We start from the raw sequence: 18,469 nt of genomic DNA, 5'->3' as shown, positions 1-18,469 counted from the left end.
ACAGTGTAAAGTATGTGATGCAATCAGAAGTCCACTTCTAGTACATACTATGGAATCAGGGATGTCTTCCCTAGTAGGTACAAGAGAATCACATTGACATTTATTCCTGTTTACTTCAGCACACTCTCAGGTTTTGGTTGGTAGGATTCACAAAAGGTCTAAAGATGAATAACCTGTAAGTGCATGCCCCAGCAATTTTTTTGGTCCTCTGTAGAGTCAGGATATTATATCCCAGAAAGCAGCTCTTATATTTTTTATAACTTAAATACAGGCCAATAATTCCACAGTGGGTCCTTTTTCATTTTTGAATGTGCTAATGAATCTTTCATAGAATCATAGAATATCAGGGTTGGAAGGGACCTCAAGAGGTCATCTAGTCCAACCCTCTGCTCAAAGCAGGACCAATTCCCAACTAAATCATCCCAGCCAGGGCTTTGTCAAGCCGGGCCTTAAAAACCTCCAAGGAAGGAGACTCCACCACCTCCCTAGGTAACGCATTCCAGTGCTTCGCCACCCTCCTAGTGAAATAGTGTTTCCTAATATCCAACCTGGACCTCCCCCACTGCAACTTGAGACCATTGCTCCTTGTTCTTTGTCATCTGCCACCACTGAGAACAGCCGAGCTCCATCCTCTTTGGAACCCCCCTTCAGGTAGTTGAAGGCTGCTATCAAATCCCCCCTCATTCTTCTCTTCTGGAGACTAAACAATCCCAGTTCCCTCAGCCTCTCCTCATAAGTCATGTGCTCCAGACCCCTAATCATTTTTGTTGCCCTCCGCTGGACTCTTTCCAATTTTTCCACATCCTTCTTGTAGTGTGGGGCCCAAAACTAGACACACTACTCCAGATGAGGCCTTACCAATGTTGAATAAAGGGGAACGATCACGTTCCTCGATCTGCTGGCAATGCCCCTACTTATACAGCCCAAAATGCCGTTAGCCTTCTTGGCAACAAGAGCACACTGTTGACTCATATCCAGCTTCTCGTCCACTGTGACACCTAGGTCCTTTTCTGCAGAACTGCTACCTAGCCATTCGGTTCCTAGTCTGTAGCAGTGCATGGGATTCTTCCGTCCTAAGTGCAGGACTCTGCACTTTGTCCTTGTTGAACCTCATCAGGTTTTTTTTGGCCCAATCCTCTAATTTGTCTAGGTCCCTCTGTATCCGATCCCTACCCTCTAGTGTATCTACCACGCCTCCTAGTTTAGTGTCATCTGCAAACTTGCTGAGAGTGCAGTCCACACCATCCTCCAGATCATTAATAAAGATATTAAACAAAACCGGCCCCAGGACCGACCCTTGGGGCACTCCGCTTGAAACCGGTTGCCAACTCTTTGAGAGAGAATGCCCCAAAACTACTCACTTTTAATGTAGCATTTGTAATTGCTGTAACTCTAGTTTGAAATATAGGAGCACCAAGTAGAGCCCTTGCTATCTCTCCATGCATCTTTTTTTTCTTTCAGGATTAAGCAGTGTTTTGCTTTCTCCTAGACAGAGTTTATCTAAAAGCATAATGTGGACTCTTATGTTAATGAACCCACTGTCTTATCTATGCACTGTCTAAAGGCTTCAACCACTCAGGAGTGAAAACTCCACACTGAATGTAAAGCGAGTGATCAGGTTTAACCTATATAATGCAAAAGCACTTTTGAAATATAAATAACTATCCATCTGCTCTAAGGACAGTAAGAAGAAGAAGGCTATATCCAAGACTTCCATTTCCCTCTGGGTAAAAGTTCACATGCTATCTATGTCCATGCTCACAAACCACATCCAAAGTTTATCAAATGTCACTTCTCAGCTATTACAAGCAAGGTGGGTGAGGTGATATCTTAGTAGACCAACTTCTGTTGGTGAAAGACAAGCTTTCAAGCTTACACAGAGCTCTTTTGTGACCCGAAGAGTCTGTGTAAGCTTGAAAGCGTGTCTCTTTCACCAAAAGGAGTTGGTGCACTAAAAGATATTCTCACCCACTATGTCTCTCATATGCTGGGAACAACACTGCTGCAACACTGCAAACTCCTAAGGTGCATCAACCATGTGGACTTGGAAAGCTGAAGTATCTGCTTCTTTGATTTGGAAGGCAGCCACCTAGACCTCCTCTCACCCATTCAGCAGCCACTACTGTTTGAACCTGACTCTTGCACCAGTTTTTTAATGTGAAAGAGCTGTCCGCTGAGTTCTCCAGAGTCTCTAGTATTTGCTATATCCACCAATAACCAGGTTACTGCTGGGAAAGAAAGGACTATAACAAACTTAAGGCCAACTTCAGCAGCTATAACAAGGTGCATCTCCATTGGCACTTAAAAAAAAAAAAAAACTTGTATGAGCTGTTCTGTAGAATCATCCAGTAAGATCAAAGGGTTCTCTGTGAAGTTCAAAACAGTGCCCAAAAAGGGTCAAGAAGTTTCTGGCACATGCAAAAATAACTACTTTTTTTTTTTGCTGGGTCTTGCAAACGTTTTCACCTTTAGGCAATAGGAGCAATGGAAAACATCTTCAAACTCAGCCAATCTTAGATGATAGAAAGAGAGGAAAATCAAAAGAAACAGTAGAAGAGAGATGGTCTCATTCTTCACTGGACTGAGTCCTTTTCTTCTCTCCTCCTCCCCTCCCACCCTTGCGCCCCATCCTTCAAATGCAAGAACCACAGGTACAAATTGTTCATACATTTTAAAGAAATGACCAGTATTACTAACTGATCATGTTTTTCCTACAAGCCACCATTCTAGATTTTGGCAAATGCTCTTTAACAGAAGATTGAAATTTTTTAAAATTATTATTACTTCTAGAATAAACGTCTAGAGGAAGTGAAGAGGCAGGAACAGGAATTACTTGAAGCCCAGTCCATTCCTCTAAGGAACTACTTAATGAAGAATGTCATGCCAACACTTATGCAAGGGCTAAATGAATGTTGCAAGATCAGGCCTGATGATCCAGTTGACTTCCTGGTAAGATAATTATTATGTTTTCTCAGATACCTTTGACATGGCCCAAAGGAAAAATGCACTAAAACAGTAGCATCTCTTTGATAGCAAAGGCTTATGAAATCAAAGAAAGAGCCCAGTTCTCTTCCAATTGACACCACTGGCAAATTCCCATTAACTTAAACGGCAGCAGAAGCAGGCCCAAACTCAAATTGCTATTGTTCAGGAGACCAAGAGTTGTTATGAAAAGTAGAGTGTACAGAAACCTAATCTTTTGGACTGGATTGACACCTTAGAAATAGCCCAAGTAAGGGATGGCATGTAGCTGCACTGCCCAGGAGTATGGTAAGGGACTCTCACAATTTGGTCCTGGCTCACCCTCTGTACCAGCTGAGGTGCACTGGCTGATATACTGGGATGGAAGGTTGGGCCTCTACTGCCTTCCCACTCCCCACCCACCACACAGGATCTCCAAAGCAGGTTGCTCACACAGGGAAATAAGGAGGCACCTTATGCCCCCTTAATACGCTGCACAAACACACAGCCAAGCTCCCAAGTGAGCCATAAAAGAGGATGAGCAGAATTACTGCCATCCTGGTGATCTTACCTAATTTTCCAGTAAAACCATAAATAAAAAATATTTGCATGGAGGAATGGGGAAATATTAACAGATGCTTTCTCTAAGGGCTTGTCTACACTTAAGAGCGCTGCAGCTGCAACCTTGTAATGCTAAGGCCTTGGCTGCACTTGTGAGTTACAGTGCAATAAAGCAGCCCCGGGCGCCCTAGCTCAGTCCCTGTCCACACTGGCAAGGCACGTAGAGCACCCTGACTCCGCAGCTACAGCGCTGCTGGTACTCCACCTCGGCGAGTGGCATGTTTGCTGCGTCCCCTCTGGAGCGCCGCGGCGCCAGTGTGAACAAGTTATTGCGTTACTGCACTGTGATCAGTCTCCGGAAATGTTCCATAATCCCCTTAAGTCAAGTGGCCACTCTTGTCATTGTTGTGAAATCGGCTGCAGGAATACGGAAATGCCCTTTCAAAGCTCCGTTCTGAAGAAGCCGGCTGCTTATCAGCTCCGAGAAAAGCAAACATTTACTGTTTACTTTGAGTGAGTGAGAGGTGGGGGGGGGCAGAGAGAGGGGTCTGAACTTACAAGACAGCATGCTGACACACTCTTAGCACCCCAAAAATATACTATCTCTCCCCCGACATACACACTCCCTGTCACACTCCACTCCACCCCACCCCACCCCATTTGAAAAGCACGTTGCAGTCACTTGCATGCTGGGATAGCTGCCCATAATGAATGCACCACTCCCAATGCCACTGCAAGTGCCTCAAATGTGGCCACGCCAGTGCGCTTGAAGCTGTCAGTGTGGACAGACTGCAGTGCTTTTCCTACTGCGCTGTACGAAGGCGGGTTTAACTCACCGCGCTCTACATCTGCAAGTGTAGCCATGCCCTTAGACTATGTCTACACTAGAGAGGTTGCATTGGTACAGCTACACGACTGTAAGCTCGCTAGTGTAGCCACTCTATGGCCTTGGCTACACTTGCGAGTTACAGCGCTGTAAAGCCGCCCCCAGCGCTGTAACTCACTCCCCGTCCACACTGGCAAGGCATTTGCAGCGCTGCATGTCTGTGGTTGCAGCACTGCATGTACTCTACGTCCCTGAGAGGAATAGTGAGTATTGAGCTGCTGCTGCAGCACTGCGGCGCCAGTGTGGCCACCCAATGCACTGTGAATGGCTACCAGAATTATTCAGCAGTATCCCACAATGCCTGTTCTAGCCACTCTGGTCATCAGTTCAAACTCAACTGCTCTGGCCTCAGGTAACCAACCATGTGACCCATCCTTTACATTCCCCAGGAATTTTAAAAATCCCCTTCCTGTTTGCTCAGCCCAGCGTGGCATGGAGTGCTATCAGCAAATCTTTCCAGGTGCCCATGCCTCCACGCGCCAAGCGAGCCCCAGCATGGAGCAATGGCGAATTGCTGGACCTCATCAGTGTTTGGGGGGAGGAAGCTGTACAGTCCCAGCTGCACTCCAGCCGTAGAAATTACGATACCTTTGGGAAGGTATCAAAGGACATGATGGAAAGGGGCCATGACTGGGATGCCCTGCAGTGCAGGATTAAAGTGAAGGAGCTGCGGAGTGCCTACCGCAAAGCCCGCGACACAAACAGCCGCTCGGGTGATCCCCCCGCGACCTGCCAATTCTACAGAGCTGGACACGATACTTGGGGTTAACCCCACCTCCACTCCGAGCACCACCATGGACACTTCAGAGCCGGTGGGGGTGGGGGAGAGGAGGAGGAAAATAGGAGTGAGGGTGGTGGGGCGGATGGAGACACCCCGGAATCCCTGGAGCCATGCAGCCAGGAGCTCTTCTCGAGTCAGGAGGAAGGTAGCCAGTCGCAGCGGCCGGTATTTGGTGGAGAACAAACAGAAGAGCGGGTTCCCAGTAAGTGTTTATTTTTTTTGGGAAGAAATTTTTTCGGTGTGGGCTCTTTGGGAGAGGAGGGTTAGGCATGCATGCCTAGTTGCGGAATAGTGCATTGATGTGGTTTATCACATCGCGGTAATCAGCCTTGGTAATTTCCTCGAATGTCTCATCCAGAACGTGTGCAATGCGCTTGCGCAGGTTTATCAGGAGAGCCACCGTGGTCCTTGTCCCAGTCAGGCTAATGTGTCCGCGCCACTGTGCTGCGAGGGGCCGGGGGACCATTGCTGCACACAGGCAAGCTGCATATGGACCAGGGTAGAAGCCGCATTGCAGTAGAAGACCCTCCCTTGCTTCCCAGGTCACCCTCAGCAGCGAGATATCGTCCAGGACGAACTCCTGTGGAAAATGTTGGGACTGGGTTCAGTGTAGGTGCCCCCTGAAGCTGTTGGCTCTCCCCAAGGCACAGAAACCCAGAGGACAGTGCAGCCCTGAAACAATCAGTCCCCCTTACTCACCATTTTGAGGCTCCCGTGGGATATGTGTGCTCTGTTTCAGACGGGAAAATTATGCAATTGTGTAGACCCTGTGTGTTTTCTACTCCTTAAGTGTAGGGGAAATCATTACTCTGTCTGGTATAAACAATGCTGCCTCTGTTAAATGTTGCATTTTGCCTATACAGCAGCATCAACCTTGAGACCTCAGCTGTCCCTCATCACCTGCTTAGAGATTGCAAAGACTCAGGAAGAGACCGCGAAAAAGCAAAGAAGACATGCTGCAAGAAGTGATGCGGCAATCTATTAAAGAGAATGAGAAAGCACAGGAGTGGAGGGAGAGAGAAAGCAGGATCCGCCAGGAAAATGCAGCGCACCGGCGGCAAAGCACGGATCGGCTCATAAGCATCCTGGAGCGCCAAGCAGACGCTATCCAGGAGCTCACAGCCATGCAGAAAGAGGAGCAGTACTGCAAACGCCAACACCACTCCCCCTACAGCCCTTGTCCCAAAACTCTTTCCGTTGTGCCCCACTGTCACCTCCAACCCACTTTCCCCAACTTCCGTGTTCTTCACGCCACCCGCTGCCTCCAACACCAGTATCTTCACCACCCAGCCCTGAAAACCACAACCCTGACCCCCTGCACTCAACCCCCATCACCATGCAGTATAGCTGTCCTGAAGTGCAGCACTCACTGCACAGCACACCAGACAGGACATACGCGAATCTGTGATTGTACTGTTCCCCACTCCACCCCCTTGTTTCTTTTCAATAAATATTTTTTTTTCTTTTCAATAAATGGATTTTTTGGCTTTGAAAACATTCTTTATTACTGCATAAAGTAAAAGACTCCTTAGCCCAGGAAATAAACAGACACTGCAAGTCTGCTTGTCTGCTTAGCAAACACTTATTCCTAAAGATTGTAACTACTGCACTTCACTCCCATGCAGGGCCCCAGACATCACTGCTGGTTTTCAGCCTCAAATTGCTCCCTCAAGGCATCCCTAATCCTTGCAGCCCCACGCTGGGCCCCTGTAATAGCCCTGCTCTCTGGCTGTGCAAATTCAGCCTCCAGGTGTTGAATCTCGGAGGTCCATGCCTGAGTGAAGCTTTCACCCTTCCCTTCATAAATATTATGGAGGGCACAGCACATGGATATAACCGCAGGGATGCTGTTTTCGGCCAAGTCCAGCTTCCCATACAGAGATAGCCAGTGGGTCTTTAAACGGCCAAAGGAACACTCCACAGTCATTCGGCACCGGCTCAGCCTGTAGTCGAACCATTCCTTGCTGCTGTCAAGGCTCCCTGTGTCGGGTTTCATGAGTCACGGCATTAACGGGTAAGTGGGATCTCCAAGGATCACAATGGGCATTTCAACTTCCCCTACCGTGATCTTCCGCTCTGGGAAAAAAGTCCCAGCCTGCATCTTCTTGAACAGCCAAGTGTTCCAAAAGATGTATGCGTCATGCATCTTTGCGGGCCAGCCTGTGTTAATGTCAATGAAACGCCCACGGTGATCCACAAGCGCCTGGAGAACCATAGAGAAATACCACTTCCGATTAACGTACTCGGATCGTAGGTGGGGTGGTGCCAGAATAGGAATGTGCGTCCCATCTATCGCCCCTCCATAGTTAGGGAACCCCATTTGTGCAAAGCCATCCACTATTTCCTGCACATTACCCAGAGTCACGGTTCTTCTGAGTAGGATGCGATTAATGGCCTTGCAAACTTGCGTCAACACGATTCCAACGGTCGACTTTCCCACTCCAAACTGGTTTGCGACCGACCGGTAGCTGTCTGGAGTTGCCAGCTTCCAGATTGCAATAGCCACCCGCTTCTCCACTGGCAGGACAGCTCTCAATCTCATATCCTTGCGCCGCAGGCTGGGGGCAAGCTCCTCACACAGTCCCATGAATGTGGCTTTTCTCATCCGAAAGTTCTGCAGCCACTGCTCGTCATCCCAGACTTCCATGACGATGTGATCCCACCACTCAGTGCATGTTTCCTGAGCCCAAAAGCTGTGTTCAATGGTGCTGAGCATGTCCGTGAATGCCATAAGCAATTTCGTGTCGTACGCGTTACGCGGCTCGATAGCATTGTCGGACTCCTCACTCTCACTGTCACTTGGGATCTTAAGGAATAGTTCGACAGCCAAACGTGACGTGCTGGCGAGATAAGTCAGCATACACCTCAGCAGTTCGGACTCCATTTCCCACAGACAACAGATCGCGCTGCACAGAAACCGTTGAAAGATGACACCAAAGGTGGACGGAAACAAAGGGATTTCTGGGATGTGAAGCAATGCATCACGGGGCGTTGGGACAGGACCCAGAATGCCCCGCACCCACGCCCCCTTCCCACAACCCACGGAGCCAGAATGGGAAGAGGTGCTCTGTGGGATAGCTGCCCATAATGCACCACTCCCAATAGTGCTGCAATTGCCACAAATGTGGCCACGACAGTGCGCTGGGCAGCTATCAGTGTGGACAGACTGCAGCACTTTCCCTACTCAGCTGCACGAAGTCAGGTTTAACTCACAGCGCTGTATATCTGCAAGTGTAGCCAAGGCCTATGCCTTAGTGAAGCTATATTGATGGGAGAAGGCCTCCTATCAACACAGCGCTGTCTGCAGAGCTAGAATTGATATGCAAACTAGACACAATCAACTCCGGTTTGAATAAGGACTGGGAATGGCTGAGCCATTACAGACATTGACTCTATCTCCCCTTGTAAGTACTCTCACACCTATTATCAAACTGTCTGTACTGGCCTAGCTTGATTATCACTTCAAAAGTTTTTTTTTTTTTTTCTCTTAATTAATTGGCCTCTCAGAGTTGGTAAGACAACTCCCACCTGTTTATGCTCTCTGTATGTGTGTATATATATCTCCTCAATATATGTTCCATTCTATATGCATCCGAAGAAGTGGGCTGTAGTCCACGAAAGCTTATGCTCTAATAAATTTGTTAGTCTCTAAGGTGCCACAAGTACTCCTGTTCTTCTTTTTACTGGGAGTTTGGTCAGTATAACTGCATCACTCAGGGGTGTGAATTTTCCACGCCCCTAAGTGACATAGTTATACCAACATAAATTTGCAGTGTAGACAAGGGCTTAGTTAAGGCTTAGAATGAATGCATCCGTTTTGTGCTACTGTGGGCAGTATATAATGTCCTTACATTGTTGCTCATTGCCCAATATGTACAGAACCAGAATGATATGCATCTATAGGGAGCAGAGAGGGCTCTCAGTCTATTAACATCTTAGCAAGAATTATGATCTACATTAAGGAAAAAAATGAGGAGATAAGATGTACGCATTCCTGGATTTTTATCTTTATGGGGAAGGACAATGTGGCCTCAGTAATAGGTGGTACAATCTTTGTTTGCTTGAAGTAATTGTACACTTTGTGTAAAGAGGGGTGATAATATTAAAAATGTCTTATAGAAATTGATGGTATATCTATCAGGGCTTACAGCTTTACCATCTTGGAACTATATAATAGCTGCTTGGATTTTGTTTAAAGTGGTGTCATCCTCTAAACTTCTGTTAATTTGGGGAAGTTTAAAATTGAACACTTAGAGTCTGTAACACTGTTAACTTTACTTTTTGTCAATCTTTTGTCTATAGGCAGAATATCTCTTCAAGAACAATCCTGAAATGCAATGAAAGAGTACTGACAGATGTAAAACCTCAACACATCATCACACTAATGAAAAGGCAGAACATTTCTATTGTATTTTACAAAAAAACTGATTACATTGAAACTATTTTTTTTATATTTCTTTGTGTAGTTTTCACTTTGATTTCTGACATATTACTTTTATAGCTCATAGTACAGTAGATAGATTTGCACTCCACTAAATACTCTGTTCATGACATCTTAATTTATGCACATATACATCAGAATATTTGTGCATATACCTATTTGAAATTGTGGTCCAAAAGAATCCACACCCTATCATCATGGAAGGGCAGCACTGTTGGGTGTGTTCCCTACCTCCCATTCTCTAGTGCAGTTGACATGATTAGCACCACCAGCAAATTCTTTTCTGGTTCTATAGCACACTGAAAGAAAGGAACAAGGCTATGGGATTCTTTCCCCCAGTCTTTGAAAAGGGGGCAGCTGCTGCTACTGATAAAAGGAAGGAAACAGGAGCATCAAGGACTATCTTTCTATTACTCTCCAAGTGTAAAGCTTTTTCCTCTCCTCTGCTTATTAGGAGCCTGTTAAGGCACTAGAAAGGCTTTCAGTCCAGGGGTTTTGAGCACCCTACATGAGGCATAGTGAGCAAGGGGTAATTCTGACCTGGGCTTCACTCCCTCTGCCTGTTACACAAGAGCAGACAGACAGTGGAGCACACAAAGTGCTGCCATTCTGTACCAGATGTGGAAGCATACCAATCCACTAAAGTGACTGAGTAAATGGCTGGTGACCCAATCTGGATCTGCCATTAATTTTCAGTGTTGTTTTGGTATTATCAATATTTGGTTTAATAGTCAAAGGATATTCAATATTTCTGTATCATTAAAGTTTATTAAATTGCTTTAAGATTCCCATAGTGGCAGTTCTTGAAGGAGAATCTAAAGAGTTCCTGGATTGGTCACAGTTAGTTTCTCAACAATAGTTGGATGGCTTTCATTTGGTTATTTTGATTTTGTATTGACCTAATGTATTTTGTCACAGAAAAGGCCAAATAAACCATCTATCTTGAGCTGATGAGGTTTTGATAGTATTCATCTTCAAATATTTTTTATTATAGAAAATGTAACATAATATCATCCCAAAACAGAAAGCAGCCTATGAGGGCTGTTTGGAAAGAAAAAGAGAAACAAAAACATCTAACATTTCTAAAAAGGATGATGACCTACTAATACTACATATAATAACTGCAAAATATTTTATTTTTAATATAGAACTTTATTAATTGTGTCCCTATTCAAACACATGCATGCTACATAACTTGCACAAGGTCACGTGCCAAGTCAGTGACAGAAGCAGGAACAATGTGTGTATTCTAACCAGATAAACATTTTGTGGATCTAAAAATCCCGTTGACAGCCAATCCAATTATTCATCTGGGATTCATTTGGAGACAATTTTTAAAGTATCTCATATTTAATAAGTCTTTAGCACCATTCAGACAATCTCATAATGCAAGAGACCTGTGGTTGATAGGAAACTTGATCAAAAGTGGATTTTGGTGTGGTCTTTACTGAGAGTGATTCTTCTTCCCAGCAGAAATTTTACTGCATAAATCCCTAAAGAGACTGATAGCTGATTTGGACAATAAACTGAATTTTCATTCTTCCTTATGCAGTCCACGTTTATTAGGATTTGTTTATGTGAATAAAATAACGTTTCATACCATACCACTAAATTCTCTTAAACTGTATTAACCTCATTGCTGCTGAAACGTTAGAAATCTAGGAGGGTTTTTTTTTAAAAAAAGAGAGAACTCGCTCCTTCAACTTTCCCAGGTAGAAAAACGGAGTTCCATGCAACATATACTCGGTGGACCTTCCATATGGCATGACCATATAAACTTTGCTCTGGGTGGAGTATAAAAAGAGAAACCGAGTAGGCTGAGCACCGGCATGAGAAGCAGGATGGATGTCTGGAGTCCTCGTTTTGAATCAGACAATGACTCCCTGTCTCTCTGTGGCTTTGCCTTGTTTACCTATGTGTAAAGCGTGTCCCATCAGACCGTCACTTACTTACTCCCCAGAGAGGACAGGAATCTCGTGGGTGTTCAGTTTCGGGTGCTACGAAGCGGGAAGGCGGTCTGATGTGTAAATCCCGACACGCTGCAGGAGGAGCGCTAGGCACAGACTGCCCCCTTGCTACCTAGAGCTGGCTGCAGCTCTGTCAATCACCCGGGGCCAGGGAGCTCACTATAAACTGCCTACAACGGGCTGCCTGGAAACCTGTTCCCTCCACGCCGCGCGCTCTCCTACCCCCGTGGTCAGGGCGAGCCTGTCCGGCTACCGTCATGCGGGGAGGCAGGTACAGCGCCGCTCCACAACAGCACAGGCTCCGCCCTGAGAGGGCTTCCCTGCCGGGGGGGGGCGCAACACTGTCCTCAAAGGGAACAGAACGACAGCCTCTCCGAGAGCTCCTCCCGCCCCCACAGGAATCGCCCACAAAACTGCGTTCTCTGACTCTTCTGCGCGTGCGCGGGATTTCCTGGCGGCCGTTAGAACTTTGTTTTCAAAACCCACCGCCGCTCTCCCTGCCTAGAACTACAAATCCCGTGTTGCCGGCCAGCCGCGCGTTTAGTGGGCATGCGCCGGCGGCTCTGCGTGCCGTGCGTACGAGGGGGCGCGTCGTTGCGTAGGCCCCCGTTCTAGAACGTTGCTGTGGTAGCGCCCGGGCGCCATGTTAGGAGGAGGCCGGAGGGAAAGAGGAAGGAGAAGCGGCGGCAGCGGCTCGGCCCAGCGAACAGCTCCCTCCTCCCTCTAGGGCCCTACTCCGGCCCATATCATGCTCACGGCTTCCGCTTCCCGGCGGGACGAGTAACCGGTCCGGAGGCGGCAGCGGGGGAGGAGGAGGGGGACGAAGAAGAGGCGGCGGCAGCGGGGGAGCTGGAGAGACGATGCCGTTGTAAGTTGGAACCCGGCAGGGTGTCTCGAAGGCTTGGGCCTTGTTTCCCCTTAGCCTTCTTCCCTAGCTTGGGGGCTGGCTCGCTCCCCCAAGCCCTTCCTCTGCGTAGCGGGACTTCGGGCTTTCCCCCTCCCCAGGCCACCAGACTCTTCCGGTGCCGCAGCCTGAGGGGCCGCGGATTCGCAGCTTCCCGGGCTTCGCTCCCCGCGGCCCCTGATCTTTCTGAGGCCCCTATGATAGGATGGGAGGGCTGAAGGAGCCGTGCAGCACCGGCCACCTGCCAGACTCTGGAAGAGCCCGTGCGTCGTTCTGCCAGGGCTCCCTGTAGCCGGCCTCCTTTCCACTGTGAGGGGCCGCGCGGCCTCCGTGCTCAGGCAACCGCGCGGCGGGGGCCTCACGCCTGCCTGCCTCCCCCGCACACAATGAGGAGTTAAGCGCGGCCTTCAGGGAGCCTCTTCCGCAGAAACGATGCACGTGGAAGGGCTGCTCTTTTACCTCTATTTCTAATGTGTGATTCTTTCGGACTAAGCTGTTGTCCTGCAAATGTTTCTCCAGTCCCTTTACTAGACTGGAAAGAAGCAGTTCTCTTCAGGTTACTCTGTAAACCTATGACATTAGCGCCCCCTGCCCTGTGGAAGCTAGTAGCTAGTAGTCCATCGTACTTTTCTATCTCTACTTCCCACCACCCTTCCAGCTCCAAAAAACAGTGGGGTTTTGCATCTCTTGGCTACAATTCTTTGGAAGAACTAGGACTGATGCTCTGGGTATCTTTCTTTGCAGCAAGTTTGGCAGCCTTGCTTAATGATGGGGCAGTGTAAGAGACAGATGAAGTTTCGCAATTCCTTTGTTTCCTTTTAGCAATTTGAAGGCTCTTGTTTGGCATAGGCCCATTACTGTTGTCTAAATTTAGTGGACACCTGGATATGGGTGGCTAATTAAATATTTTTGAAAGATCTGGCATGTTGGTTTACAAAAGATTTTAAAGACACATGATTCAAACTTAAATAAGGTACTACATGCACTGTCTTTTTAAATCCCAAGAATGTTTTTCAAAAGAGCAACACTATATTCCTGTGACATTAATTTGATTGTAGTAATATCTAAAGACCCCAGTCAGGAGATCCCATTGTGCTAAGCACTATACAAATGTTAGGCACTACCATAATACAAGTAAATAATAAAACTAAGAGCCCCAGTTGTAAACCAGAACCCCCCTTGTGCACAATGAACAAACACAACATAATACACAGACAATCCATACCCCACAGAGCTCAAAGTCATCTAGGATTTTGACAGTATACAATGTGAATAAACGAAGGGGGGTTCAGTGAGGTAACAGAACACATCAAGGTTATTTTTTACTATTTGGTTGACGTGGATATACATTTTTTGAGTTAATAAATACTCAGTTTTTTTCATTACTATCATTGTGATAAGAGTGGCTGACTATATTTGGTTGGAGGTGTATATAAGATTTTTGCAAGGCTTTTATAAAGACTGCAAAAAAGCATGGGTCTCATATCCAGTAGATAATTCCATAATGGGTTTTATATCTTGAGAAAATGAAATTAAGGGGAGTAATTCTTTTTGTACGTACTTTTCCGTTTGTGGCTCCATTCTAAAGTTGCACCATTGCACCTGTAGGCCTGTGGGTAGGTGAGTCCCAAACTCTTTCACATATAGTACAAGTTTGAGATTATATACGTTATTAGGTTATTACCATGGTTTTCTTGATTTATAGAGTTTAACTCCAAAATTGTAAAGTCTTTTCCAGATTGAACTTGTCATACAGATTTCCATCCTGAGAACTTTTTTGAAATAGAAAATGAAGGAATTTATTGCATGGTACAGTTGGACTTCTATAATATTATATTATTTTATAGTTTGTTTAGGAAGTGTTAGTAATTTTACAAATCATAATTTTAAAAACTTGCACTGTTGATCTCTTAAATGGGAGACAGACCAGTCCTCGCTTACAGACAGCCCCCCCAACCTGAAGCAAAAACTCACCAGCAACCGCACACCGTACAACATAAACACTAACCCAGGAACCTATCCTTGCAACAAAGCCCGATGCCAACTCTGTCCACATATCTATTCAAGTGACACCTTCATAGGACCTAATCACATCAGCCATGCCATCAGGGGCTCATTCACCTGCACATCTGATATATGCCATCATGCGCCAGCAATGCCCCTCTGCCATATACATTGGCCAAACCGAATTCTTATTCTACACAAAAGAATAAACGGACACAAATCTGACATCAGGAATCAACTTTCAAAAACCAGTGGGAGAATACTTCAGTCTCTCTAACCACTCAGTGACAGACCTGGCAATTTTGCAACAACAAAACTTCAAAAACAGACTCCAAAGAGAGATTGCTGAACTTGAATTAATATGCAAATTAGATACAATTAACTTAGGTTTGAACAGAGACTGGGAATGGTTGGGTCATTACACTAATTGAATCTATTTCCTCATGTTAAAATATTCTCACACCTTCTATGGGTCATCTCGATTATCACTTCAAAGGTTTTTTCTCTCTCCTGCTGATGATAGCTCATCTCAATTGATTGGCCTCTTACAGTTGGTATGGCAACTCCCACCTTTTCATGTTCTCTGTATGTATAAATATCTTCTTTCTGTGTGTTCCATTCTATGCATCCGATGAAGTAGGCTGTAGCCCACGAAAGCTTATGCTCAAATGAATTCGTTAGTCTCTAAGGTGCCACAAGTACTCCTGGTCTTTTTTTAAATGAACCTGTTACTCTGTCTACTTAGAAAAGACTGACAAGTTTTATTTATTAAAAATCCCTGTAGTAGTGCTTTGTATGACTGTGCAATTACTGGGAATTTAAAATTCATTAGACAGCCATGACTTCAAACAAACTGGTACAATATAAGCAATCAATAATGTTAATTAATCTCTGAATTTATGAAGTGATACCTTCAACTTCTTTTAGATCAGTAGTGGCATTAGTTAAAATCTCTCACTATTTTGAAAAATTAGCATGCTACTTTCCTCTTAATACTTATGCTTTCCTCCTGTTGGATGCAAACAGGCATTAACCTATTTAATGGGTTAAATAGGGTTTAATGGGTTCCAAGTGGAAAATAAATCTACTAATGTTAAATGCAAGTAAACATTTTCTTACACACATGCACATACATATACCACTGGCTCAGTCACTGCTACTCAGGCCTGGTCCCCACTAACCCCCCCCCTTCGGACTAAGGTACGCAAATTCAGCTACGTTAATAATGTAGCTGAATTCGAAGTACCTTAATCCGAACTTACCGCAGGTCCAGACGCGGCAGGGAGGCTCCCCCGTCGATGCCGCGTACTCCTCTCGCCGAGCTGGAGTACCGGCTTCAACTGCGAGCACTTCCGGGATCGATTTATCGCGTCTAAACGAGACGCGATAAATCGATCCCAGAACATCGATTGCCTGCCGCCGGACCCTCCAGTAAGTGTAGACGTACCCTCAGTCCACTTTAAGAATGTGTGTAGCTAGAAAAACAAGAAGTCGTCCGGTGGCACCTTAAAGACTAACAGATTTATTTGGGCATAAGCATTCGTGGGTTAAAAAAAAACCTCACTTCTGCATCTGAAGAAGTGAAGTTTTTTTACCCACGAATGCTTATGCCCAAATAAATCGGTTAGCCTTTAAGGTGCTATCGGACTCCTTGTTGTTTTTGTGGAAACAGACTAACATGGCTACCCCCTGATGCTTGACACTATGTGTAGCTAGAGTCACCCTAACTTTTCTATGAACTTCTTGTAGATCTTCTTTTAGTTTTGCATGATAGTGCCTAGAGATCCCAATCAGGATTTTGCTTCCATTCCGGGAAATCCTATACAACCAGACACAAGACTTTCCCCTGTCCCAAGAGTTATCACTCTTTCTATTGAGAGCATACAAAAGCTTGTAATACTAAAAAAACAAAATTCAGTAAACAAAAACTCAACATAAAGAATGTTAGCAGTCTGACACGTTTTTATTTTTATTTTAAGGCATTCTCAAACACCAAGATACAAATTGGGATTCTGTTTGCAATACTATTAGCTGAAAGTTATATAGCCCCTTTGATTTGATGATCCAGCCTCATAAGCATTTAATTAAGCCTCACAAACACTTGTGTTTAAGGGATATATGGCTGTCACTTAATCCATCATTTTTGTGATACTGTTTCTGGGGTGGAAGGTGAAAGCCATTTAAAGGAATGCATTCAACTTAAATTTTGTTGAGAGCTTTTTTAAAACTGAAGAGCATTAGATTTCCACAATTTAAAAAAATATTATTATGAAATGCTATTTACAAACATGAATGCCTCTGGATTGTCTGAAATGGAAACATTGGGACAGTAAGAACCTGAAACTGGAGACACGCTTCCTTAGGGCTGGCCTGCACAGAGAAATTGCAGTATAAAAATGCTTCTAAATTGATGCAATCTCTGGGTGTCAAGTTGGCCTCATTTTTATTGTCCTTAATGAGAAATACAAAGAGTGAATGGACTGTGAATAATGGCTATTAAACTGGATTTGTAGAATTCTTTCACTTTTAATAATATAAGTTGGCCTATGAATGTTTACGTGATCAAAAAAGTTGTCAAAAAAGATGTTTTTATTGTAATAGATAAAATCACCAGAAGTAGACAAAATGACAGAGAAATACATTGGGCTATCTGGTCACTCTTAGCTACTGAGAGTGCTATAAAAATGCAAATATATACTGTCCGCATGTACATGTTCCTTGCTGTCAATGTGAGCTCCATTTTGGGTTGAGGGCAGTGTCTGACCCTTTGTTTGCATCAGACTTCACCTGATTCAAGTTGAGTTTTGGAATTAAGTTATTTGTACTTAAAATTCAACTTTATTAATTTAATATTTCCAGAAATCTAAGGTTTTTATGCCATTCTGGTCACTATAATATCTAACTACCTAAACAAAAGATCATTTCTAAACCAGTCAGGTACAAAAAGGTATAGTTCTGTAGTGATTTTTATTAAAAAATGAAGGGCTTGTAATTATGATATGAGTAAGTTGAGGTCACATTCAAACTAGTTTGAATTTATTGGGCGTGGAAGAATTTTGCATTTGTGAATGGGCTGAAATCAGGGTTTTATGAATTATGGTATGTGTGTTGGAGAGAAGCAAGTGTACTTACCGGTTTTGTATTTACGCAATTGTTTGTTTTTGTTCAAGTGTCTTATCTCAATGGGCAAGCTTTATTTCTCATTAAGAATAAAATTTTAAAATCAATTGTTCATCATTATCTTCCTAGTCTCTGTACTGAGGATTATACCATAGTCACAGTGCAGAGCAATTGCACTATTGTCTCCTCCCCCCCCCCCCCCCCCGGAAGAATAGTTTTCTTCTTAATGTATCAATTTCAATCCATCCTGTAGTAACTTTTTAATATGGTAATGTTAAGAGGAATTTTCAAATTCTATGTAATTGTGCCAAGTAGGAAATGTTCCTAGGGGAAATAGCGTTCTGAAGAACATAATGTTTTAAATCCGGTTTCTAGTCCTTATTGTTCCAAAGATAATCGTGTGAGTGTGAAGGAAAATACTGTTGCAATATCTCTCTTGCTAAGTCCTTCTAAGGCTGCATACTCCAATTTATGAGTTGGACTCGTAGAGCTTCTATCCACCTCAATTCTACTACAGCTATCACCTTTTAGCAAACAGAAAGCGTTCTCTAATGCTCTGTCACTTGTATATGGACACCAAACCAGTGATAGTATCATATTAGCTTAGAGACAATGTCATTTTGATTCAGATGACACATGCAGAGTTCCCTAGAAGTTTGACAGAGTTTTTTTTCCCCTGGAGCTTATAACACGGCTCTTAGCAGGAATGCCACCTGGTATGTTGTAATGGGTGTGATAAATACCCCAAAACTTGCTTTCTGCAGTGTTAAGGTTACCCAGTGGGGCCTTGTGCCGTTCCAGAATATAATGTGGCTAAACGTAAACATCTGAAAACTAGGGCATG

General features: G+C 44.7%; 2 protein-coding genes across 4 annotated transcripts in view; both read left to right on the top strand.

Annotated features, from left to right (window-relative positions):
* Positions 1 to 10,576, top strand: part of AK7 (adenylate kinase 7) — a 53,966-nt gene extending 43,390 nt beyond the window's left edge. Inside the window, exons 17-18 of one of the 2 annotated variants that reach the window (XR_004645433.1) lie at positions 2,473 to 2,651; positions 2,791 to 2,856. Coding sequence is in view for 1 of the 2 variants with exons in the window: in XM_034768015.1 (XP_034623906.1) it covers positions 2,791 to 2,949; positions 9,492 to 9,530 (198 nt within the window). In the remaining variant the exon portion in view is untranslated. Of the gene's footprint in view, positions 1 to 2,472; positions 2,652 to 2,790; positions 2,950 to 9,491 lie in introns of those variants that run through there. The other variant, XM_034768015.1, reaches the window with a different exon arrangement.
* A 1,628-nt stretch (positions 10,577 to 12,204) lies between these two features.
* Positions 12,205 to 18,469, top strand: part of PAPOLA (poly(A) polymerase alpha) — an 81,635-nt gene continuing 75,370 nt past the window's right edge. For both annotated transcript variants that reach the window (XM_034768014.1, XM_034768013.1), the window contains exon 1: positions 12,205 to 12,465. In XM_034768014.1, coding sequence (XP_034623905.1) covers positions 12,458 to 12,465 — 8 coding nt within the window. In that variant the 5' untranslated portion in view covers positions 12,205 to 12,457. The remainder of the gene's footprint in view (positions 12,466 to 18,469) is intronic.

Source organism: Trachemys scripta, chromosome 4 (genome assembly GCF_013100865.1).
Source record: "Trachemys scripta elegans isolate TJP31775 chromosome 4, CAS_Tse_1.0, whole genome shotgun sequence".
Classification (NCBI taxonomy): domain Eukaryota; kingdom Metazoa; phylum Chordata; order Testudines; family Emydidae; genus Trachemys; species Trachemys scripta.
Note: the sequence above shows the minus strand (reverse complement) of the source record. Positions and strands in the feature narration are given on the sequence as shown.